This window comes from Aphelocoma coerulescens, chromosome 20, assembly GCF_041296385.1.
Source record: "Aphelocoma coerulescens isolate FSJ_1873_10779 chromosome 20, UR_Acoe_1.0, whole genome shotgun sequence".
In the NCBI taxonomy this organism is placed as follows: Eukaryota; Metazoa; Chordata; class Aves; order Passeriformes; family Corvidae; genus Aphelocoma; species Aphelocoma coerulescens.
Window position 1 is genome coordinate 8,368,171 of NC_091033.1, and position 23,846 is coordinate 8,392,016.

Sequence of the window (23,846 nt, forward strand, 5' to 3'; positions counted from 1 at the left end):
GAAGAGAAGGTGATGTTATATTATGCAACAAGAGCCAGTTAAAAGGCTCTCTGGACATAAACAGTGCTTTGTAAAAATGAAGATTATGCTGGGTTTCCATGTTCAGGTTGAAAGAAATTGGTCATATGCCTGCTCTCTCAATTAAAAGCAAATCCCTCCTTCCTCCACCAAAACTAATATATATATATGTGTGCATATATGTGTATACATATATTAACCCTGTGGCCCAGGAAAGTAGCCCATGGATTGCAGCAGCCCAGTTGGTGTTCAAGGGGCCCACCTGGCTCACCTGGGCACTGTGCCTGCAGGATGCACAGGTGAGCTGTGCTGAGCACTCAGTTCCTCCTGCTCAGGGGGTCAGTAGAAAGGAGTTCTCCAGCCTGGGTGAAGTCACTCCGTGGACACTTAACGAGCACAAGGCAGAGTCCACACATCAGAGCATTTCTACAACCAGGCAAGTCCTCACACACTCACACGTGTCAGTCTGGAGGAAGTCATCAGTGAGGGAAACGGGTAAAAACGTTCACAGGATGACAGCCAAGAGCAACCAGGAAAAGTAACATCCCAAGTCTCAATATACAGTGAACTAAAACTTACGAATGAGCTGTGGGACACTAGACAGGGACACCTTACTCTGTCCTTAGCATGGAGTTCACCTCCCTCTACCCTGCTACACGAGCCTGCTTTAGTCATAGGGCAGCTTTGCAAGGAGACTGTCAAAAGCAGTTCTTCCTCCCTTGTTTTCGAAGTAAAACCCCTGGAATTAACACCAGCTTCCACCACCAGCCTTGGTTAGGTGGCTCTGAGTGGGCTCTGAGTAGGCTGGGAGGTGCAGAGAGAAAGCTGCTTAACATGGAACAGGTGAGGCACAAGAGGCACTGAATGCTGAACCTCCTTAGACACCAAGAGAAGGGACCAAACTCCCAGGAGTACACTCAAAGGCAGCTCCAAGTTCCAGTTCTCTGCCCAGCTGAGAGTCTGAGCCTGGTAGGGAGAGCTCTGAGCTAATGCTACGTTTTCCATCAACAGTAGGAGGCATGAGAAAATGGCCATATGCCATTAAAGATGTCATATGGAGACTGGTTTTAAATGCCAGGGGTAAAGATGGAGGCAAGAGAGAGGAGCAAAGCTGTGGAGCTGACACTGGCGTGCAGAGGTGTTCTTTGACAAGGTGGTTTCTGTTGGTAGGGGTAAGGTCTGTAGGTCAGCTTAGAGGAGCTCTCACTTATGCCTGTAAACAAAGAAAGGACTTCAGATTCTACTGCTTCCTTTCTGGAGACCACAGAGTTGTTTTCAAGACCCTTTTCTGTCCTACAGCCCTATGGGGAGGCACAGCTGTGTGGCGGTGAGGACACGCTGGCCACTGCCATCCTGCCTGTTCAGACCAGTGCCTGTACCCCAGGTGATGATGCCAGTCTCTCAAGCAGGAAGAGGAAGAACCATGCACCTTGTCAAGTTTGAATAGATCCTCTGCTTTTTAGCCTCTTTTGGTTCTCACTGTGGACCTGGAGATTGGTGGTTCTGCTGAGATGACTTCCAACTCTGTCTTCTTAGTGCCCAACAGCCAAAAAGCCTCGTGCAGCAGAAGGGCTGGTGCAGGAGGAGGACGGTGATGCTGTGAGGTGATCCCCATGCTTCCCATTGCTCCTAACACACTGTAACGTACCTCATGCATTTTTGATTTCCTAACTAAAATCCATTTCCCACAGAGGCCAAATGCTGAGTTGCAAGCACAGATCTTCCCATGGCTCAGTGCCCCTGGACTGGCCTGAGTCAGTTAAACAGCAACAAGGCCATCTCCAGGGAAAGGGGCTGGAGGCTGGCCAGGAGCTCTCTCTGCAGGTTTGTCCTTGTCTCTGCTCCCAGAAGGTAAAGGCTGTTCCCTCCTTGGAGAGGAGTTGCTGGTTTTATTTTGGAACCAGCCCTCGTGACTGTGGGTAGAGCTGAGAACTGGGGGTGCCTGATCCTGATGAGGATGCCGCCGATTTCCTTCCAGTTTTCGGTCTGAGGAAGCAAAAATTAAAATATAAACAAGAAAAGATCTAACAATGTCACCTATTACTTTCCACAATTAATCTTCAAAAAGCTGATTTTTTTACTGGAGTTTTTCTCTAATAAACAGTTTCAGCTTTTTTTCTGTCTTATGTCCTACACCCTGAAAGAAGGTTGTGGGGAGGCAGGGGTTGGCCTCTTTTCTAAGTAACAAGTGACAGACCAAGGTAAAACAGCCTCAAGTCCTACAAGGGGAGGTTCAGGCTCGATATTAGGAAAAATTTCCTCACTGCAAGAGTGGTTGAGCCCTGGCACAGGTTGCTCAGGGCAGTGGTGGAATCTCCATCCCTGGAAGTGTTCAAAAAATGAGTTGTTGTGATAAGGTTTAGTGGCATGGTGGGATTTGGTTGAAGGCTGACCTCAAATCTTAAAGGTCTTTTCCAACCTTAATGACTCTATGATTCTATGTTCCTTTCTTTCTCTGCTTATCTACAAAGCTCAGCTTCACTGATGAGAAGTGCTGACCAACAGCAACTGCACTTGCACCTCTCCTGTGGGCCAGTTTGCTCAGGGAAGGTCTGACTCACCTGGGTTTTGATTTTTTATTTGAAGTGCTCTCAAAGGTTGAGGCGTCCACTTGAATCTCATCTTCTTCCTGCAGAGCTGCTTCCAGAGCTGCCTGAACCTTGGGAGCAATGGCTGGGCCTTCATAGTTCCTTGTTGTTCGGCTGGGCCCGTCCAGTTCCAGTAACACGATGTTCTCTGCCTGAGATAGGAAAAGCACAATCAAAATCTCCATGTTTTCATACTAACTGCTACTTTTCCCTCCAGAAACTTAATCTGAAGTACTTTATAAATGTATGCAGGACACTACAAATTTACATCTCAAAGAAGAACACACAATCCCCTCTGGAATTCACATTCCCCTGATCAGGAGGTTGAAGAGACAAAGGTTCAACCACATGTGGGCTTACCCTGTACCGAGCCTCTGTGTGACTCATCATGGACGTCCTGGCGTGTTGGCTCAGGGGCCTTTTGTACCCCACAGCAGATACTGGTCTTTTCATCATCTGCTGGTTACTAGGTGAAAACAGAGACTCAGTCTGTTATATCCTAAAACCAAAGGCTCCTCTTGGAGTTTATGAGCTACAACATCTGCAAATTCCAGGCAGAAATCTGTTTCAACACAGCAGAAACCACCCAAGCTGCATTTGTAGGAGCAGGAAAGAAATATGATAGGAATGCACTGCTATTTTAATGGTGAATGCACTATTACATATATTTTACATATAATTATTGGGTTTGTTTATTAGAAAAATCACAATCTTCCAAGAATTCTCCTAACTGTACATTTCTGTTTTACAGCACCTATTAAGAGGAATAAATTGTTTTGGTTTATTTTATTATGCATCAAGAAGCTGTGAACTCTAAAGGGCCAGTTTAAATCCCCAATTCAATCCCTCTTTTGTTCTTGACAGCTAGAGGGTTTCCTGTGACCTGTAATTCCATCCCAAGAAAAGAGCAGAAGTACACTCACTCCAGACGGGTTATGGGATGTAGTTTCCAGTTGTCTTCCTCTTCATCAAGGAATGATCTGTTCATGATCTTATTCTTTTCTTCCAAGGGAATAAAGTTTTCAATAATCAGGTGCCTACATGCAACCACAGAAATAAGAGATATACAAGAGACATAATTAGTACATGACTTTCCTCACTGCTCCTCTCCCACTGATGTAATACAACCCTGGAAAAGGAGGAATGATTTAGTTTTCTCATGTTTAAATCTTATTCCACAAGTATGTGCAAGGCAGTCCTCCACTCCCCATCCCGAGAAACCCTCTCTGTTACAGTTATTAGCAGGCAATGGAGTGATGGGACTTACTTTAGCTTTAGTTCCCTGGTGAGTTCATTCTGGGTCTGTTCCATTTCCTGGCGCCCCTTGATGTGCTCTTCTTGGAGATCATGGATCTCTGCCTTCACAGCTTGCAGCTTGGAAAATAACTGAAGCACACAACAAGAGCCAAAATCCGTCACTTGCCAATGCTCCTCTCACTTTCACACACAAGTTGATTTTATTCCCAGCCTGGTAGACAGGGAATCATTTTCTTTTTACCTTTTTGAGTTTTTTGGTCTTTATGTCCACCTCTTGCTGCAGAGAACTATAGGTCTCCTTCAGCTCTAGTGTTTCCTCATCCCGACTTTCCATCTGTTGCTGGATTTCTCGCTCCCGACGTTTCTGAAGAATGTGACAAGATGGCATTAAAGACCACAATTACCTTGTCACCTCTAGCTGACACACACGATACTAATGCTCAGGATGGGTGTCCTTCCCTGCCTTCCAGTTCTTCCTATCTCTTGCCATAGAAATACCAGAAGCATTAACTCTTATTTGTCCTTATTTTGCAGTTAAAATCAGACAGTGTGAACAAGGCTCAAGCTTCAACTAAAGGAACAAAATGCCATTTTTAGATTGTTTTTTTCTTTCCTTTTTATCAGTTCGTACTGGTTACTGTATTTAAGAATCACCAACGGAATTTGCATAGCAGAAAATGAACTTTTAGTGCAGAGTAAAGACCCCTCCCTTGAGCTAAAGGCCAAGCTGGTACTCTTAGATGTCTTAGAAATATTTCTTCACTTACAAACAGCTCCAGTCAAGATAGGAGGCAAATCTTTACCATGAAGAGCTAGAACAAAACTGTGATAAACCTTCTTTACATATTTCAAATAATGACTAATCTGACACAAGCCCTTCCCCCTTCTTTTCAATAAATGATTGCCATTAAACCAATTTTAGGGTTAATCCTGGAAAATTTTTCTGGTAATTTCCCCAACACAATGTTTTACAAAAGTTCCGCAGCAAGGCTTTTTATACAAAATAACAAATCTCCTTCCTTGTACCTGTTCTGCAATTTCCTGTCGTTTCTGTTCCAGGATTTTCTGCTGTTCATTTGTGTGATCCACAATATTTTTCCCTCCCACCAGCAGCTTGCTTTCCATTGTCTGAAAGGAAAAACCAGGGTCAGAAGTTTCTCTCAGTGACCACAGAAGGTAACTTTCTCTCCTATGGATACAACTTCTTCAGGGCAGCTCCCTCATTTAACCTTCTCTTTCAAGGCAGCTGCTACAAGAATCCCTATTTCTTAAAATTCCTATAAAACTGTGGGATTAATGCAACAGTAACTTGTTTAGAATAAGTCCCCACTGCAATGTGTGGCAAAGCTGGAGAACCAAAATGTGTGCTCCCCTGTAAAGAACTTGCTAATGATCTGTGAAAGGATGAAACCTTTCCTGTGCCACAGCTTGTGAAAAGATGCATTGTCTTTTATCGTGCCAATTGCTTAAGATCAGCACATAAGAACAATGAAACAACTCATGAACATTGAAACATGTAATTAATAGTGGACACTTCAGCTTCTGGCTAGAAATAGTTTATTTTAAAATCTTCCAAACTAAACACAAATCACTGTCCTGGAAACTTCCTGTGAAATATCTTTCCAAATTGGGAAACCCTTTATTTTCCCCACAGCCTAAACAAACTGCTTTCAAAGAGTATGACAAGGAAGACAATGACAATTCTACCTTGATTTTTGCACTTAGCATCTCTGTTGCTTCCTTCTCTCGCTTCAGGTCCTCCATTTTCTTTTCCTTCTCTTTCAGCAGCCTCATCTTTTCTTCTGCTACCAAGCTGTGATCCTCGACTATAGCTTTCTTCTCAATCTCCAGCTTTTCTTGTTGCTCCCTCCAATAATCGTCTTTGTCATCTCCTTCATCCTCACCCTCTTCAGTGTCCTCCTCCTCTTCCCCACCCTCCCTTCTCCTTTCTCTCCTCTTTCTTTTGCCAATAGACCGTTTTTCCAATTGTGCCTTGAGCCGAGCAATCTCTTCCTGGAATTCCCGCAGCAGAGCCTCCTTAGGATCCTCGTTCACTTGTGGCTTATTCTTGATGTTTTTGGCACGGTTGGCATATCTCAGTGTGGTCAGTGTCTCCTCTACATTGTAAGAGGCAGGGCCTATATTGGCCACCATCACAGTTTTGGCGTTGCCACCTAATGAGTCCTGGAGTAGCCTGGTCAGCTTGGAGTCCCGGTACGGAATGTGCGTGCTTTTGCCATCTACCAGTGCAGAGATAACGTTGCCCAAAGCTGAGAGGGAGAGATTGATTTTAGTGGCTTCCTTCAGCCTTTCCCCCTGTGCTCCGGTCTTTGCTTGCCGCTCGCTGCCTGCCAGGTCAACCAGGTTGAGCTTCCCAACACGGATGTGGTTCTCTCCATCCAGTCCCAACTCGCTGCACTCGATAGTGATCTGGAAAATGGCGTGAGATCGAGAGCTGTGCTCGTTCATGTTGGTGGCACCAACGGAGCGGTTCTGGTTTCCCAAATTCATGATGTGTTCTATCTCTTTGACGCTTTTCGTAACAATGGTGGTCAAATCCTTAACAAAAACCCCCGTGTCTGGTCTCTCCTTCAACTCCAGCCGCTTGGACTGATCCTTTGATAACAAGTCTCTGATTTCTTCTTGGTAAATTTCCAAATAAGACGCTCTAACTAAGTATTGCTGATTTTGAGATCTAGAGATGTGGGTGAAGATGTGGTCGAATGAATTGGGGATGACCCCTCTCTTTTCAGGATCACCACGCACCCCTTCCATTGTATATGTTTTCCCTGTCCCAGTCTGCCCATAGGCAAAGATTGTCCCATTAAACCCTTGCAGAACAGAGTCCACGAGAGGTCTGAAGGTCTCATCGTAGAGTTCGACCTGTTTGGAATTCCAGTCATACACAGCATCAAAGGTGAAAGTTTTAGGCAGTTCATGAGATGATCCCCGTGGATTCTTCACTGAGACCTGCCCTAACTTGACATCCACATTGACAACTTTTTCATAGGAAGCGGTTTTCTCTTTGCTGTTCATGGGCCGGCAGCGCACGACCACCCGCACGGACTCGGAGCTCTTTGACTTAGACATGACAGCGGGGCTGCGGCTGGTGTGATCCGACTGATGGATGATCCCGTGCTAGAAACCTGAAACAAAAACAAAGCAGGAATGTCTGAAGGCAGTTTACTGCAAGGACAGCTTTTCACAAAGCCAAAGACTTGCTTCATTGATTTGAGCAGCATTTTGCATTCATTAAGCTGCAAGGGATTTTGAAGAACTAAAATAACGTACAACATGAAACCCCTGTAAAGGCCTGAACTGAGACAGAATAATTTTACCAAAGGCTGTGCATCAAATGGTATCATTTTTACAAGCTCTGCTGCAAAAATTCATCACTGAATCACATCTTTACGGTTGGTAAAGATCCTTTTCTTGACCCTCAAAAATAATAATAAACCTTTTTAAACTATTTATAAAAAGAATGCTTTTTTTTTTTTTTTTTTTTTTTCAGTCAGGCCTTTTGTTTTAAATCTCCCAGTTTGAAAATCTAGTACAGCCTTGCTCTCTCTGGAGCACAAGTCTGCTATTATAATTTCTTTTGGCAATATACTTTTATCAGGATTCCCCACAAAAGCCAGCCCTGCTCAACTACGCTGACCTACTGACATCACTCCTGCTCTGGTGTTCCAACTGCATCAGGTTTACAGGACTCACCATCAACCTAAACTCACATTGCATAAACCCAGATCACGGATCCAAGCTGTTCATGACTCTGGGTAGACAGAACACACTGGTCCATCCTCCAGTCATCAGCAAGATGAGCTGCCACTGAAAATGGAGCAAAAAGCCTGTGTTCCTGCTAAAGCAGTCACTGCTAAAGCCTCACATGGCAGATCTCAATGGCACAGCTTGGGGAATGCCATGTGGCTTCTAATAGCGCTTTTTATTTCCAAAATATCTTCCAAGAAGAGCCCTGAGGTCCTTCTGCCAGCTGGAACTAAGTGTAAAACTAATACACACAGGGAGTCCCAGGTAGTGCTGGCACATGTCCAGGTGTGGCCTCCTTGGGATGTGTTCACTGTTCCCTTCCCAGCTGGATCAGCAGGAAACAGGGATTTTTGTCTAATTGTTTTTTACTCGATAATTGCATGAATCAGGAGAGCTTCTCCAACAAGGTGGCAGAGAACTTCAGGACCAGAGCTAGTGGATGGGAAAGGAAGCACAATTCTAGCCCAATATACAGACAGTCAGACTGGCAAAAAGTAAAACAGAAGTAGCAGATAAATATAGTTAAAAACTGTACAAAAACCTCAGTATGGCCTTGGGAATTTCCTTGGATCTGCAGGGGGAAACTCTTTGCTTCTCATTCTTCCCATAAAAGCACTGAACTGGACAGTCATTCAGAATTCACTCTACACCCTGCACAGTGAGTTCAAACTGCTACAGGAATTTTGGGTAGCTACTGAATGAAACCATTTCCCTCCTAACTGACAGCTCCAGATAAAGGTGACCTTCCTGTCTGACCCACAGCAAACACGAATTCTGGAGCATGAACACAGAAAGACTAAGTGAAACGAGGACAAATCTTGGCAGAATCACAAAAAACAACCCTCCCTCTTCTCATCCCGAGGACTTGTATACATTAATATACGCATCTCCTTCCACAGCTCCCAGAGACATTCCTGTAATTCAAGTTCACAAGAGACAATTTTCTGACAAGGTCACATGACAACCACTGTGTCACGTATCTGCATGTTCACACTGGCAAATACTCGAATTAGGCACAAGTTCTGACAAGGAGAGCATGGATTTATTTTATATATTGAATATCTAAAATACCATTCTGACGAGAAGTGTCGCTTTTGTAAGCAACTATGACAAATATTAAATGATCGGAGTTCAGTTAGTCTTGCCAGAGGTACACCTTGAACAAAAATTATGTTGCACATTTGCTGCTCATCTGGGTGTACCTCCTCGCCATCAGCTTTTAAAACCTTTCCCCACTTCGCTTGCAAGTCTCTTTTTATAGTCACAAACAATTGATTTTACCCCTGATTTGGGCTATTTTCATAACAACCCATCACGAATCATCTCCAATTATTTTAGCTACTGCGGTGAAGTTTACTGGAAGCATAACAAATTATGGTTCTTCTCAGATTTATCCAAGTGTGTAACTGGAAAATAAAACCAATTAGTTAGCAGTGTTTGTATTCCCCAGAAACTCCAGGGCAATGTTTGAGCTGCCAGAGTGTCTGGACATGAATGGCAGGAAAGCTGGGAATGCTGCCGTGCCATCCACTCTCCTCCATCAAAGATGGGAATTTTTTTATGAAATTACTTCAGCCTGAAGTGACCTGGGCCAGGTCCCTACAAGTCAAGGTCGAGATGGAGGCACTTGCAAATGTACCCCTGGTGACCAAGAGGGAAGGATGGGCAGAAACGGAAGCATTTTCATTTATTTCAGTCAACACAAGGTTGCGCCTGAAAAAATGACCAATGCCACAACCTGAATACAAACTGAGGCAACCACTTTTCCTCAGAAACTTCCAGGGTTGGGAGGGGCTGTCTTGGACAGCAGTGTCCCAGGCATTGTGCTCAGCCCCGCCACTTGCCCTGACAGGTGATGTCCTGAGGCCGCTCTGCTTCCTGCCTTAAGCTTAAACATCTCTGAAAGATTTTCTCAGAACTGCCCAAACCCTTCCCTTGCGTCTCTGCACATCCCGAGGTACCACTCGAAACATTCCATTGCTTCTTGCCATTCAAATCTTTCAAATATTTGTGGTTTCGTAATGTCACGGTTGAATTGTGTCTTTCCGTCCTTCCCAAGCCAAACCACCCTTTGTGCTGCTGTTCTCCTCTCGCCTCCCTGCCAAATGCTCCGCAGGCCGGGCAGGACATCCCCGTGTGCCACCTGTGCCACGGTGTGCCCTGATTTCACTCAGCGTCTGGGGTCACTTGTGGTCACCGCTATTGCCTCAGCACGGCACCCCACGGGTGTTCCTTCCCCCGGAGAGCCGGGACCGCGGGCTCGTTCCCGGATTCACCCGAGCATCCCCCGCCGCCCTCGCGGCTGCGACACCGGGCGCTGCAGGGAAGGGGGCCCGGGGACAGCGGAGCGGGCCCGTGGAGAGGGGGAAGGACCGCGAGGGAGAAGGACCGGGAGCGGGGGACACCCACGCGAACGAGGCCACCCGGCCGCGGCATCGCCCCCGCAGCCCGGCCGCGGGCGGGTCCCGCCGCCTCCCGCGCTCGCTGTCCCGGCCGCCCCACCGCGGTCCGGGCCGTGCCCACGCGAGGCACCGGGGGCGGCCGGGGGGAACAGCGGGCTGTCAGCGGCCCGCGCCGCGTCGGCCCGGGGGCTTGGGGATGCTCGGGGCGGGGTGCGGGCGCGACGCGGGGCCGGGCCGGACTCACCTGCGCCGTCACCATGGAGCCGCTCGGCCGCTCCTCCCGCGGCCCCGGAAGCGGCGCGGCCGCTCCGCCCGCCCGTGACGCGCTTCCCTGGCAACGGGCGCGCCCGCCCCGCGCCGCCGCTCCCGGATGGAGCCGGGACAAAGGGGCCCCGCCGCGCCCCGCACCGGGCACCCCGCGCTCCGCCAACGCCGAAAGTGCCGGGTTTTGCGCCAGGCGGGCGCGTCCCGCCGCTCTGCTGCACCCGGGCTGGGAATATTTCCCAGGCTCCAAAGCTCGGGAATGTTTCCAACGAGAAAAAGACCATTATAAAGAAAAGACATTTAAAGAGTTAAATCCCCTTAACTAGAGCTGTCTGGAGCGCAGCAGTGCAGTCCAGCTCTGGTACCAGAGACTCCTGCAGTGGAGGAAGGAATGTCGGTGCACTATGAGTGAATACAAAATCAAGTTTTTATTAGTACAAAAAATACCTTTAAAAAAACCCAAACAACCCACCCTAATATTTAATACTTTGTCTTCCCAACAGGTGGGGGAACAGCTTCCCCAGCAAATGCAAGGCAGCCCCAAGGGCATCGCCAAGATCAGTAAACTGTATGACACAAGGAGGTTCAAAGTCTTCAAAAGCCTGACTCCCAAAGGCACCAAATCTGATGTATTTTCCCCCAAATCCCATGATTTTTGCAGCACTGAGGAAACAAGACATGAGTTTTTGCCACCTTGACACCTGGGGGACCTTCTCATTTAGCTCTCTTTACTCACTCCCCTAAGCCTTCAAACTCCTTCAGAGCTCAGAAACATTTCAAGAAGGAAAAGACCACCATAAAAAGAGACACTTGGAGTTAACCACTCATAACAGCCTTGCCTGGACTGCAGCAGTGCACTGGAGGCAGCAGCTCTGATACCATAGACTTACCCAAGCGGCATTTTTGAAAAATGAACAGTTCTGTACTCAGTCTTTGGACCAGAAAATGAAGTCACAGAAGCACCAAAAGGCGTTGGTCGAGTTGAGTCTCACCACATTGGGATCATCAGTGTTACCAGCATCAAACCGTACCAGGCCAAACAGAGGGGTTTGGGCTGTTGCTTCCCTATCAATGAGTAAATTTTCCAGTTACCTACACTGGGAGCTGCCCCAGACAAGGGTAATGCTCTCAGAGGGGCTCTTTTATAAAGTACAAAACCAAACAAAACCCACTACCATAGACACAGGTATGACTTACCCAACCCCACTACAGCTACTGTAATAATCTTGGCTCAAAGTTTCTCTCCTAACAAAAACCTCACTGATATCAACAGCTAAGAAGCTATGAGCCCTCAATCTCCAGCTCTGGACTGGCTGTGACAGATCTCCTCCCATGTCCCTGCACACCCGTTGCCCCAGGTTGATGCAGAGAGGCTGAACAGGCAGCTGCCATGTCACACTGTGTCCCATTGCACTCCTCCAGCACCACCACAGAGATCCAGGGCCCCACAGCACTGAGTATGGAATCTCTTTGGACAGGAGAAGGGACACTGAGGCACTGTGGTGACACAGGTCTGGTAAGACAACAGCGGTCCTTGATAAAACCCAGAGCTTTTTCAGTTCTGAGCTTCACCTTGCAAACCATTTCCAGGGAACCTGATATGCCTGACAATATTTTTGCACTTAAAAAGAAGCAATTATGGTCAGTTTTGGATACGAAGCTTCAAAACTTCTCCAGGTGAGAGTTAAGAATTAACAGAGAAAGAAAAGAGGAGGAAATCTGAGCAGCTGCTTCATCATGATTGCTGGTGAACCCGAAGTAGTGAGAATGGAGAGCTGTAAAAGCTACATCTTAAAGAACTATATATAGTTTATAGTTTCCTATAAACTACATTATTTAAAATTTCTATCTGAGCTCACATTGGAAACACAGGATACATCAGACAGAACAGTCTCGAAGGGATTGTGAGGAGCATTGGAGGGCAGGAGCTCTCCCACAGCCCAGCAATGACTGCCCAGAGGGAATGCTGCAGCACCAAGGACCCAGCTCAGAGCCCTGGAACCACGAAGCCTCTTCCTCCTTCGGTCAGAACTCGTCCCGCAGCCTCGGTGGGTGGTCCATGCCAAAAAACGAGGAGGGTTTCCCATGGACATCCCGCTCTCTTTTCACAAAGGCAGTGAAGGAAGAGACACAGTTCCCGATGAAGTGGTCGGACTGGCCAAGAATGTACAGATCAATCTGAGGCACTTCTGGCTGCAAGCTGACAACCTTGAACTGCAGAGAAACGAGGAGAGCAGATGGATCCAGTCAGCTATTATCAGAATCCAATGTCTTGGCATAATATTAGAAATGGAATACACAACAGAAAGAGAGTGAGTTTAGTCTTTCTCTGCCCTATAACTCATTTATGATTAGATCAATGTCAGAGCATTTCTGAAAATCACTTAGGTTTATTTAATTTAAGTCCTTTTCATGGAAATATTTACTACCATGTCAGATAATGCTCTTCAACCTCTTGGAAAAAAAAAAGTTTTACAGGATAATTTTTATTGCTCAAAGTGAATTTTAGCCAAATTCACTTTGAGATGCCAATATTTGGCTGTGAATAACCTATTCCACAACTGCCTGCCTCCTGTCTGTGACAGCCTCAGGCCAGAATCCAAGGGAGGTTTTTATCCAAGCCCTCCTGCCAGAAGAGGTTTTTGGAAGACTCACCTTTTTCTGGAAGAACTGTTGTATTTCCGTTGTGTAGGGCTCGGAATCGGTAGCAATATAAACAGATTTAGCTTCAGTCTTTGCCACCCAGAGCTTGAGAGCTCGTTTGATCTCTCTGAGGTCTGGCAGGCACATGTCCATGGTGAGAGGCACTGCAGCACTCCGGTCGTAGCCCACACACTGTGGTGAAGCCATGAAGTGCGGCCCAGCTGTCCCGTCCTTTAACATGTTGCAGGCATTTTTCTATTGGAAGAGGGAAAGAGAATCACAGAATCATCAATGTTGAAAACCTCTAAGATCATCAAGTCCAAACTTTGAACAGATACCCCATGTCCACTAAACCTTATCAGAAAGCACCACACCTACTTGTGTTGTGGGCACTTCCAGGAATGGCAATTCCACCACAGCCCTGGGCAGGCTGAGCCAGTGCTCAATCACTCTTTCAGTGAAGAATTTTTCCCTAATGTCCAACCTGAACCTCCCCTGGTGCAACCTGAGGCCATTTCCCCTTGTCCTGTCACTGGGAGAAGAGGCTGAACCCCACCTCGCCACAACCTTTTTTCCTTTTCAAAGTATCACATTCGAGTGAGAAAACACCACTACATCCCCCCACATCTGCCTGTCTGAAAGAATCCCAGCAGCACTGCTAACACACAGGGAGCTCCTGAATGCCAGCAGGGATCAGGTGGCTCTCCCGGCACAGCTCCTTTCTGTGCAGCTTTGTCCACATCCCACTGTCACCAGCCTACAGCCGCTGCCGTACCCAGTCCGAGCCGATCCTCAGGTGAATGCCGACGTAGGGCCGGACAAGCAGAGACTGGATATAGGCTTCTCCCTTCTTCACCATTGCATCAGACCACTCCATGTATTTCTGCAGGGGCCGGTGCTCCTCCAGGACAGGAAATTGGGCTGGAGCTCCAGGTAAGGCAAGGACAGGGTGCTCAGAGGGTGGAAACCTATGGAAAACCAAACCCCAGCAGTCTGAAACATGACCTAACCTGCACAAAGACTGCTGTGAAAGTTAGAGTGGAAACCAGTAACACCCTAAAATATGCAGCATTTATCACTCCAAATTTAGATAATTTTAGCTGTTTTGCCATCTGAACTGAAGAAATCTCAGGGACTGTATTTTACCTCAGACCTTTTATCTGACAGACGAAAAGAGAAGAACCTCATACACACAGTAAGGAGCTACCAACCAGTGAGATGTTACATTTCCACCCCAGACTAGAGCAATTCTGTCACCCAAACTTACTGAAAACCACTAAAGTCACTTGTAGCTCTGAAAACACGAGGTAACCAGCACAATACAGTTCATAATCACCAACTGACCAACCAAATTCTTTTTGAGGATTAATTACATATTTAATCAATAAATACTTTAGTTAAATATTCCGGCTCAGAAGTCAATCAGCCTAACAGAGTTCATACCTAAAGTAATGCCCACAGGAAGGGCTCAGCAAATATTTAATGGAAAAAGCATTAATATTTTTAATTATATTCCTAACTAACCACTTCAATTTCTCCCCCAGAATGTAAAGTCACAATACACTGTCACAGCTGCTTTCACAACTGACTCTAAATGCCCACAGCACTTTTCCATCTTCTTGCTACCTTTGGATCCAGTGGTCCTTGTATGCAGGACTGAAGGAAATTCCCTTGAAGAGCTCAGACTTATCAAAATCCACTTGGAACTGATCCCAGAAGGGACCAAATGGATTTCCATCCTGCAAAGAAAAGACAAGTGTTCATTCAGTACATACACAGAGACTGAAAGATGATCTAAGCAAGATCCTGGGGTGCAAAGCAGGAGTCTGTTCCAGGACAGAAGTAGCTGGAATACAACAGCCTGTTTGACACACCAGCTCCACAGGAAGGAGACAGTGAAATACATTAAGGGAAGTTCACTGAGAAGGTTGCAAAGGTTGTCTTAAAGAACAAGGACACCACAGCTTCCAAAGTTGTAGTTAGAGAGGTTGCTTTAACACCAGATGGAAAACTACCACAGCTGGGAAACAAAGAGCAGGAGATAAGCTACAGTCACCAGCAAATCTGAAGTGATAATATCTACTTGCACAGACTGTATTCCCAATCCCCAAGCACTTGAAGACAAAGGCAACTGATGAAGGCACAGCAGCCACTCCACAAGTGGTGAAAGCAATGCCACACAGACCGATTTGCGGTGGGCAACTCCCAAATTTGCAAATCAATGGCGACCTGAATGAGTCAGTCGTAGCCTTTGGAATTAAGCCGTGCCCGCGGGGCTGGGGAGGAACTCACCTTCATGGGACACGTGCTTTTGTCCGCGCTTCTCTGGGCAGCAGCCTCGAAGCAATAAGCCACTCTCCTGCCGGGCGGCCAGTGCCGGGGCGCCAGGTGCTCCATGAATTCCTCCAGGCTGATCACGCGGTGGTACCGCCGGAGCGGCTCCAGCCTGAAGTGCTCCGAGTAGGGGACGTGCAGCTGTGGGGGAATAGAGCCCTTGAACCGGGGGTACCCTCACCCGGGGCCCGCAGCTCATCCCCGGAGAGGTCCGAGCCCTGCCCGCCGCGCCCCCGCTCCCTCCCCGCGCCCGCCGGGGGCTCACGTTGGTGTAGGGCGGGCGGTGGTGCCGGTACTCGATCCAGGGCGGCACGGCCAGGGTCCGGTTGAGGGCGCGGGCGAAGGCCAGGGCTCCCAGGAAGTGCTCGGCTTGGTTACCGAAGCGGCCTGCGAGAGACGGGGCTCAGGCGGGGACCGCGCCGGGGATGGACCGGGCATGGACCGGGGGATGCGCCGGGACATGGACCGGGGACTGCAGCGGGGGACGGACCGCGGACCTCGCCGGGGGATGAAACGGGGTCTGCACCAGGGTCTGCAACGGGAACCGCAACGGGAACCGCAACGGGAACCACACCGGGGCACGCGCCGGGGGTCGCACCGGGGGATGCAACCGGGAGATGCACAGGGGACCCGCACCGGGAGAGCCTCACCCATGCAGGGACAGTAGAGCAGGTATCCGGCCTCGTCCCAGGCGGGCGCCACGCCGCCTCCCGCCGCCATCACCGGGAGGAGCAGGAGGAGTACGAGGACCACCGGGACCGGCGGCACCGCCATGGCGACTCGTCGGCGGCCAAAGCCCGACGCCACCATCCCGTCATGCCCCGCGGCGCGCCGCTCTGGCGGCCACCACCGAGGTGTGACGTCACTCCCACAAGGCCCCGCGCAATGGCGCCGCCGGGGCCGGGACCGGAGCCGCGCTTGGCGCGGCCCGGGGGAACGGGGTGAGCGCGGGGGGGCGAGGGAGGGGGGCGGCACCGCAGGGAGGGGCGGTGGCACGGCCGTACCCTCCCCTCGGTGGCGGGGTTCCCTCAGGGGACAGGGGGGCGTGTGAGGAGGAGGAGGAGGATGCGGGGCGGAGGGGGGGGGCGTAGGCCGGGCCCGCCTCCCTCCCCTCCGGGCTGTGGGGCGGGGGTGGGATGTGTGGTCCCGCTCCGCCGGGGTTGCATTATCCACGGAGCGCTCCCGGCGGTGGAGATCTCCCGGTTGGCTTCCGAGGCAAACAGTGGAGGTGCCGGAGTGGGGGAGCGAGTTACCCGGAGGGCAATTCGCGGCCACCCCCCGGCACCTCCGCCGTTTGCAAGGCGGTTGCAACAGCACCTCTGAATTCCCTAAAATTCCAGTGTGGTCGTGTATCCGCCTTACTATTAAAGACATCCAAATCCAAACTCTTGTCTTCTTCCAGGTAGCTTTGAAACTGGCCCAGATGGCCGGGCTTTTTTGGAGGGAAAGGAGCAGTTCCCTGGTGAAAGTGGCGGAGACTCCCGGGACACCGGCACAGCTCTGGAGCAAGAGGTAGAGAACGCTCATATTTTCTGGGACCTATTTCATAGAGAGGTGAAATACTCATGGTTTTAGCACCCAAAAAGACAGATTGCTCTGAACCACAGGCCTCCTGCACCCTGAGGGGTCAGAGCAGCTGTCACATCACGCTGATTTGTCCCAAAGTGGCACCTCAGCAGTTCTGGTCCTTTATTGTTCTGCTCTGACCACGTAGATTCAGCCTGCACAAAACCAAGTTTTGTTCTTAACAGGCATTCCCAAACCTCACAGTGACATGTTTTCTTGGAGTGATCCCATTTCCCAGTGTTTTCCACCCTGAGGGAACCATCCATGGTATTGGGGGTGATGGTGTAGTCACAGTAATTGTTATTTCAGCTCTTCATAACGTTCCTTGAGCACTTTCTTGCCGGGGGTTGGTTTGTTCCCTCACAGTTGCACATCCTGCCCACAACTCACGCTCATGTTGATGTGCAGCAGGAAGTTCCTCCTCTGAAGCAATCATGGAGTGAGAAAGAGCTTGAGGGTTTGATGCTATTTTAAGAAGAGTTTCTCAGGCAGCCAAATTGAGTGAAAGAGATCGGTTTTATTTCAGCTGACCGTTTACCAGTCGAGCTGGCGCTAGAACCTATAAAAATGCTGTACTTCACCACCACACAACTCAAGAACAACCTGCTAAGAGAGATTAATGTTGAACCTCGTCAACATGAAAGCCAGAAGAGCTTACAGGAGGTGTATTTTGTTGAACAGGAAACAGTCTGAGCTTCCATTATTAATGGATGAGAGTGTCAAAGAAAAAAAAAAGAGTTAAAAATTGCTCATTACAGTAGAAAACTTGCTAATCCAGAGAGGCAGAATCTGCCTCACAATCGAAAAGTGAAAATACAATGAGTAATCCCACTCTGAAGAGGAGCAGCATCCGTTGCCTTCCAGAAAAAGGTGTGATATTGACGATAATTGCAAGTTTTCTTCCTCAGCCCTGTTCAGCCACATGTGGAGGTTCAGGTCAGTTTGCTTTGGAGATGGTCTTGTCCAGTGTACCAGATTGGTAGTAGAAAGGATGGGAAAAGAAAGTACAAGAGAACCTTGGTTTCTCTGAGAACCTCTAGGAGGGAATTCCATGTAAGCAGAGACCAAAAGCAAGTGAGAATATGAAAAAATGGGATGAGAAGTGATCCACAAAACACACAGTGAAAGGAATTGAGAGCTTTTAAATAGACACCTTTCGATGATCTTTCAGGAGAAAGTACATCCAACAGGTAACACTGGCTCTTAATAGTTGCAAAAAATGTAATTCAGAAAAAGTTTAACTTAATTTTATTCAGGTAACGGTTAAGGGGATAAAGACAAAAAAACGTTGTGGAGATTGGAGTTCCCCATGTCTGGGAGCACACATCTTCAAATGGTCATTGTGTGCATAGGTGAAGGATGCAGTGTCTTAACACCAGCCTTCTGTGATTTCAGATGAAGAAGTTTTGCTATTAAAGCAGTTTGGTCACAGGGGGCTCCAACAGAAAACTGCACCGGGACAACATCACAGCGAGACGCCCACAGGGTCGAGTTCTGCTTGACATGGCCATGTTCTACTAGACCTGCCATGACGGCATTTTTTCCCAGTGTTCCCAACTGGATTCAAGATGCAAAGCAGGAGGAGGAAGAGACAGGCTGGAAATTAGTCCCCAGACCAAGAGGTGAAGAGACTGAAAGTCAGGGAAAATGCCAGTGTGAACTATCGGAGCCCTCCTTCCCTCACGTGGACAAGCTGAGAACTCACACACTTTCCCATTCGGAGCAGAGGCCCTACAACTGCCCCCAGCTGCACTGTGGCAAGGCCTTTGCTTCCAAGTACAAGCTCTATAGGTAGGTATCTGCAAGTGCCTCTGCCCAGCAGTGCCAGGAGAGAGAGGAAACCCCCTCCCTCGTGTGTCTTTGGTTGAATTTCTGAGAAGCTGGAGGAGGGGAAATGCCCTTTTACCTTGCAAAGCAGTTGAGTCCCAGACATTACCATACTTGGCATCTCTTAAGGCGCCTTCCAGAGAACTTCAGCTCATGCTTTATCCTGAGCTCAGGCTGTTTTTTGTTTCACTGAGGAGGAAATAGAAACAGAAAGTGAAGTTCAGAGGTTAAAAAACAGAATGAAAAGCTAGAATAGCGTTTACATTCCTAAGTCCTGCCTCTAACCACAGGGATAATTCCATGGCAGCTGTTGCTCCAGTATGGAGAAGTAGAGTTCGCATTTATGTAGTGAAGTACAACACAAACTAATTAAACAGTGATGACTGAGAACTTGAAATCAGATGAACCACGTTGTAGGAGAATTTGAGATACCAAGGTGAAATCAGAGCACAGTAGCTGTCAGCAGACTTGGCCACAGACTGACCCTCCTGATGAACTGAAGTTTTCTCACCTAGTGTCACAAACTAGGGAGGTTTTCTTTGCTAACTTCCCTTTGGCAGCCTCAGCAGAGAGCAGGAGCTGAGGAGAGAGAGACAGCTGCTGGGACAGACTGTAGGTTTTGCCTGAAGCATTGTGTTCCTGTGCTCCTTGTTTAGTGGAGGTAAAATGCCATCTGAGATTTTTGTGCCGTAAAGTGTAGGACACAAGGAGAATTTTGGAAAACTAGCATGTGTTCCCTCAGGGGCTGGATGTTTGTCTGACCTTTCCTGCTTTTCTCCCCTAAGGCATATGGCCACGCACTCTGCTCAGAAGCCTCACCAGTGCATGTACTGCGAGAAGATGTTTCACCGGAAGGATCACCTTCGGAACCACCTGCAGACCCATGATCCCAACAAGGAGGCCCTGCACTGTCCCGAGTGCGGCAAGAACTACAACACCAAACTGGGCTTCAGGCGACACCTGGCCATGCATGCGGCTGCCAGCGGTGACCTCAGCTGCAAGGTGTGCCTCCAGACCTTTGAGAGCACCCAGGTCCTGCTGGAGCACCTCAAAGCTCATTCCAGGCGGGCTTCCGGTGGGGCGAAGGAGAAGAAGCATCCGTGTGACCACTGCGATCGGCGCTTCTACACCCGGAAAGACGTGCGGAGACACTTGGTAGTGCACACGGGGCGGAAGGACTTCTTGTGCCAGTACTGTGCTCAGAGGTTTGGGAGGAAAGACCACCTGACCAGGCACATGAAGAAAAGCCACTCCCAGGAACTGCTGAAGATTAAGACGGAGCCAGTGGACATGTTGGGTCTGCTCAGCTGCAGCTCCTCTGTGGCAGTGAAGGAAGAGCTGAGTCCTGTCCTGTGTATGGCATCCAGAGACATGATGGGTGGTAAGAGTTTCCCTGGCATGCTGCCTGTGGGCATGTACAGCACACATCTCCAAACCATGCCAAGCTCAGGGATGCCCCATTCTTTGGTTCCTAATTCTCTTCCAATGGGAATGAGCTATCCTCTGGAGTCTTCTTCTCCCATCTCCTCCCCACCGCAACCTCCTCCAAAGTATCAGCTTGGATCTACCTCATATTTGCCTGAGAAACTACCCAAAGTAGAGGTGGACAGCTTTTTGTCAGACTTCCCTGGCAGCCTGTCTCTCTCATCTGGTGATCCTCAGTCCTCTTCACCTCAGCCACCTGCCCTGGATGAGGCTTTGCTTTCCAAGAGCCCTGCTAACCTCTCAGAGGCTCTCTGTGCTGCTAACATGGACTTCTCTCATCTCCTTGGCTTCCTCCCCCTAAATCTTCCTCCTTGCAATCCACCTGTCTCATCGGGAGGATTGGTCATGGGCTACTCGCAGGGGGAGGCGCAGCCACTGCTCACCACTTTGCAACATCAACCTCAAGAGTCTCCCGGAGCCGGGGCCTCGCTGAACTTTGGGCCCCTTCATTCGTTGCCCCCCGTCTTCACCTCCAGCTTGAGCACAACCACGCTGCCACGGTTCCACCAGGCATTCCAATAAGCTGGAAATAGCACTGGAGAACAGATCTTTCGGTCACCCTTTGGTGGAGAGCCTTAAAAACGCACAACTCTTCCTTCCTTGGGGGTGTGAAAGCTCTGGCAGAGCTGGGTCAGACGGGAGGTTTCTGATCTCAGAGGGAGCACTTGTAGACTGGAACAGCCGATACCCCGTGCGAGTCCCAGTCCTGTACAGCGGAAAGATTTCAGCTGATAGACTGGATATATTTTATCTAATTTTTGATCTGTGAATCAGGAGCCGCGCTTAGCACTGACCTTCCCTGAGAATGCTGGAGCTATGTTCCTCTCTGGGAAAGGACTGTCCCTCAGAAGGAGTTGAGACTCTCATCCTGGGCTAAACTTTTGAAGAGTCCAGCTTCCATTTCATGTTACCACACTGCAATTCTGGCAAACCAGCCAGCACTTCCACATGGAGAAGAAGTCAGGATACCGCTCTGTATGAAGCCAATGGGGAAGAGGCTGTCCTTCCCTGCTACCTCTCATCCCATCACCCAACACAGCTTACTCCACATCAGTGTTAAGCAACAAGCCCGTTTACATAGTGAATTCAGCATCACCTCTTCGGAGCCATTAGGATAAACTCATTATGGTGAACATTGTTTACACAACACAAATCTGTTTCTGCCATTGCAAAAATAGGAGGCACCAGAATACACTGGGTTCATCTCTGGTGTAGCTAGAACACTGTTTACACAACGAAGTCAGGTTGCACTGATTTCTCTTCACTTATCATGTTCTTCCCCCATGGGGAAATACATTGCTTTTGGACCACTTCAGCCTCTGCCCCTGTAGGCAGCAGCTTCCTGCCTTTTCCTGCTGGCTATCCCGAGTGAAGGGGATGGAGCAGCTCTCACAGCTTAGCTTGGTGTGCGGTGTATGGACAGAGCCCTTTTCAATATCTCCCTCAGGCAAACAGATCTGGAAACCAAAGCACGTGAGAGAGCTGGGTGAGGAGCTCGGGACATCGAGCACTGGCGTACCAGGTGTGGGTGAGAACAGGCTGCAGGGCCCTGCTCCATAGGTTCCCTTGGGATGCAGAACAGAGTATGAGTTTCTGGGTCTTGGGGTTTTTTAACCACAGCCATTCATTGAGGTCAGCACCCTTTTTGGCTTATCCAGGAAGCAGTCTCAAAGATGTAATTTAACCTCAATGGTGGTAACATCCAAGAATCAAGGAAAAATTGGTCCCAGCTTCATATACACTCTGTCAGTGTATTGGAAGCATTTCCCCCAACACCAGTAGTCCTAACAAATGCTGAGGTTTGGGGCCTGCAGTCAACTTTTCACTTTTTGGTTCCACTGGCCTTTTTTGTTCTCTCCTTCTCAAGCCTTGCCTCCTGAAGTTAAAGTCCTGCTTCCCTTGCTCCCTGCCCTACCTCTTAAACTCTTCCATGGGCTGTCTACCTACCAGGGCAGAAGGGTTATACTGGGAAGTGGCAGCCAGCTGCTGGTGTCATTTAGCACCTGTATTGTCTCCTGCTCCTGTTTTCCTGGGCACTTACACTGCAGATGAGGACATATGGGTGTCACTCACTCTGCATTGGTGCATGTTTATGACTATGGACAGGCAGATCTTCATACCTCAGCAAAGAGGAACCATTGTAGGCCAATATAAACCAGGAAATCTGTCAATATTGTTCTCCATAAATCTAGGAAATGCAAAACCTACCTCTACTCTGTTAGCTCCTTGGGTGAAGCCAGATACTCCTCTCTCATCTCCCCAGAGCACATCCACCTCAGTTGATGCAGATTCCTTCCTGCTGAGCCATGATCCCCCCGTGTGACATCAGCTGTGCCTCTTTTGGTCACAGGCTTGTCCCCCTTCCATTTTACTCCAGAATTTTATTTTTAATTTAGCGTAGTAATTCTTCCCAGAATGACTCTTTAGCAATCCATTGATTCTCCAGAACATAGATCGGTTGTTTTAGGTTAGCCAGCAATGCTGCAAATAAGACTTTTGTATCAAAATGTAATATAAGATTTATTTACCTCAGCAATATCCTGTGGCAATGATCTCCCTGAGTTGAATGCAGTACTTTTTCCTTTTCTCCACTGGAAAATGTTGCCTTTCCAAGTCCAACGAGTGCCTTCTTGTTCTCTAACCTAGCAAAGGTAAACAGGGCATTGCAGCCAGTCTGTTTACCAGCATTGAATACCTCAGGCCTGTCTCCTATTGCTTTGCTCTTTGCAAATTAAAGAGTTTCACACTGTTATCAATTATATGCAAGCCTTATCCCTGTCTTCAGTTGAGAGGATTATTATTTTTTGAGAAATAAATGGTCAGAACTGATGACTCACTGCCAGTGAGGATTATCAGATTTATGCAATGCCATCACACACCTTCTCCCACTGCGGAACATTCAGCTTTCTTGCTTCCTGCCTGCATTGTACTCTGAACAGATGTCATCACTGGAATTCCTTTAGCAGTGGTAGCTAAACTTAGAGCCAGACATCTTTTTCCTACCAGTAGTCTGTCAAAGAATAAATGGAATTCATTTTGCTATGATTTGCACGTGTGATTTGCTTTCCACAGCTACTTTAGCAAGCAGAACTGCAATAACCTTTGTCAGTACAAGGAAAATCTAACCCAGCAAAGGCAGCTGGGTCAGAGACAGCATTGGAGCTGATTCCAGGTGTTTGCACAGGAAAATGGATTCAAAGTTCCTCTACCACAACGGTTTTTAATCTGAAAGTATTTTATCAGTCTAAAACTAATGAGACTAATTCCATTTGAAATAGCAAGTGTGCAATTCACAGAACAAATTATGGTGAACAACTTTTACCTGTTCATAAGAAAAAAGCTTTGAGCATCCAAGCTTACAGCACTTGGGAATTCCAGTCTGTTAGGACATGTGCACCAAGCTGTTAGGCAAGTCAGTGGAAGTCAGCTTAGCCAAGCTCCTGCTCATGCAGCTGGAGGTAAGGGACAAGGGTAACCTTGGCATGCTGTGAGGGTGATTGCTGCAGCCCAGCCTACGATCTGTTCTGTGGTGTATGTGCAGGGCTGTGGCAGCCACTGTGCTGCTTATGTGATTAAAAAAAAAAATCATCCCAGAAAGAGTTTGAGTTTGATTTTTTTTTTTTTGGACCACAAGTTTGGGGCTGCAGGTCCAGGAAACAGCTGTGAGTCAGCCAGGCAGAGCCCAGCAAACCAT

At 48.3% G+C, this 23,846-nt stretch overlaps 3 protein-coding genes across 4 annotated transcripts; 1 reads left to right on the forward strand and 2 right to left on the reverse strand.

Moving 5' to 3' along the window:
* On the reverse strand, window positions 1-10,332 carry KIF3B (kinesin family member 3B). The gene is made up of 9 exons (XM_069034196.1): window positions 10,278-10,332; window positions 5,571-7,009; window positions 4,890-4,991; window positions 4,105-4,227; window positions 3,874-3,992; window positions 3,530-3,643; window positions 2,967-3,072; window positions 2,580-2,758; window positions 1-2,004 (listed from the first exon to the last, which is right to left on the reverse strand). The coding sequence occupies exons 2-9, from the start codon at window positions 6,951-6,953 to the stop codon at window positions 1,908-1,910; spliced, it is 2,223 nt and encodes a 740-aa protein (XP_068890297.1). The 5' UTR covers window positions 6,954-7,009; window positions 10,278-10,332; the 3' UTR covers window positions 1-1,907.
* A 374-nt stretch (window positions 10,333-10,706) lies between these two features.
* Window positions 10,707-16,113, reverse strand: POFUT1 (protein O-fucosyltransferase 1). Its single transcript, XM_069034015.1, has 7 exons — window positions 15,925-16,113; window positions 15,540-15,661; window positions 15,233-15,415; window positions 14,567-14,679; window positions 13,716-13,908; window positions 12,953-13,195; window positions 10,707-12,511 (listed from the first exon to the last, which is right to left on the reverse strand). The coding sequence occupies exons 1-7, from the start codon at window positions 16,082-16,084 to the stop codon at window positions 12,323-12,325; spliced, it is 1,203 nt and encodes a 400-aa protein (XP_068890116.1). The 5' UTR covers window positions 16,085-16,113; the 3' UTR covers window positions 10,707-12,322.
* Window positions 16,114-16,146: 33 nt separating this feature from the next.
* PLAGL2 (PLAG1 like zinc finger 2) lies at window positions 16,147-23,846 on the forward strand. 2 transcript variants are annotated; one of them, XM_069034013.1, is made up of 4 exons: window positions 16,147-16,215; window positions 16,677-16,786; window positions 18,236-18,631; window positions 19,453-23,846. In XM_069034013.1, the coding sequence occupies exons 3-4, from the start codon at window positions 18,369-18,371 to the stop codon at window positions 20,672-20,674; spliced, it is 1,485 nt and encodes a 494-aa protein (XP_068890114.1). In that variant the 5' UTR covers window positions 16,147-16,215; window positions 16,677-16,786; window positions 18,236-18,368; the 3' UTR covers window positions 20,675-23,846. The 2 variants fall into 2 exon arrangements, with proteins under 2 accessions (XP_068890114.1, XP_068890115.1); XM_069034014.1 differs by having other exon boundaries at window positions 16,677-18,631.

What these genes read in the sequence shown, in the direction of transcription:
- KIF3B (XM_069034196.1), bottom strand. Translation starts at nt 6,953, where the DNA reads ATGTCTAAGTCAAAGAGCTCCGAGTCCGTGCGGGTGGTCGTGCGCTGC. An exon ending in CATCCCATAACCCGTCTGGA is followed by an intron (nt 3,073 to 3,529) that starts GTGAGTGTACTT and finishes GTTTTCACCTAG; the next exon opens with TAACCAGCAGATGATGAAAA. An exon ending in ACACAGAGGCTCGGTACAGG is followed by an intron (nt 2,759 to 2,966) that starts GTAAGCCCACAT and finishes TTCCTATCTCAG; the next exon opens with GCAGAGAACATCGTGTTACT.
- POFUT1 (XM_069034015.1), bottom strand. Translation starts at nt 16,084, where the DNA reads ATGGTGGCGTCGGGCTTTGGCCGCCGACGAGTCGCCATGGCGGTGCCG. An exon ending in ACCGCCCGCCCTACACCAAC is followed by an intron (nt 15,416 to 15,539) that starts GTGAGCCCCCGG and finishes ATTCCCCCACAG; the next exon opens with CTGCACGTCCCCTACTCGGA. An exon ending in AAGGACCACTGGATCCAAAG is followed by an intron (nt 13,909 to 14,566) that starts GTAGCAAGAAGA and finishes GGTTTTCCATAG; the next exon opens with GTTTCCACCCTCTGAGCACC.
- PLAGL2 (XM_069034014.1), top strand. Translation starts at nt 18,369, where the DNA reads ATGACGGCATTTTTTCCCAGTGTTCCCAACTGGATTCAAGATGCAAAG. An exon ending in TCCAAGTACAAGCTCTATAG is followed by an intron (nt 18,632 to 19,452) that starts GTAGGTATCTGC and finishes TTCTCCCCTAAG; the next exon opens with GCATATGGCCACGCACTCTG.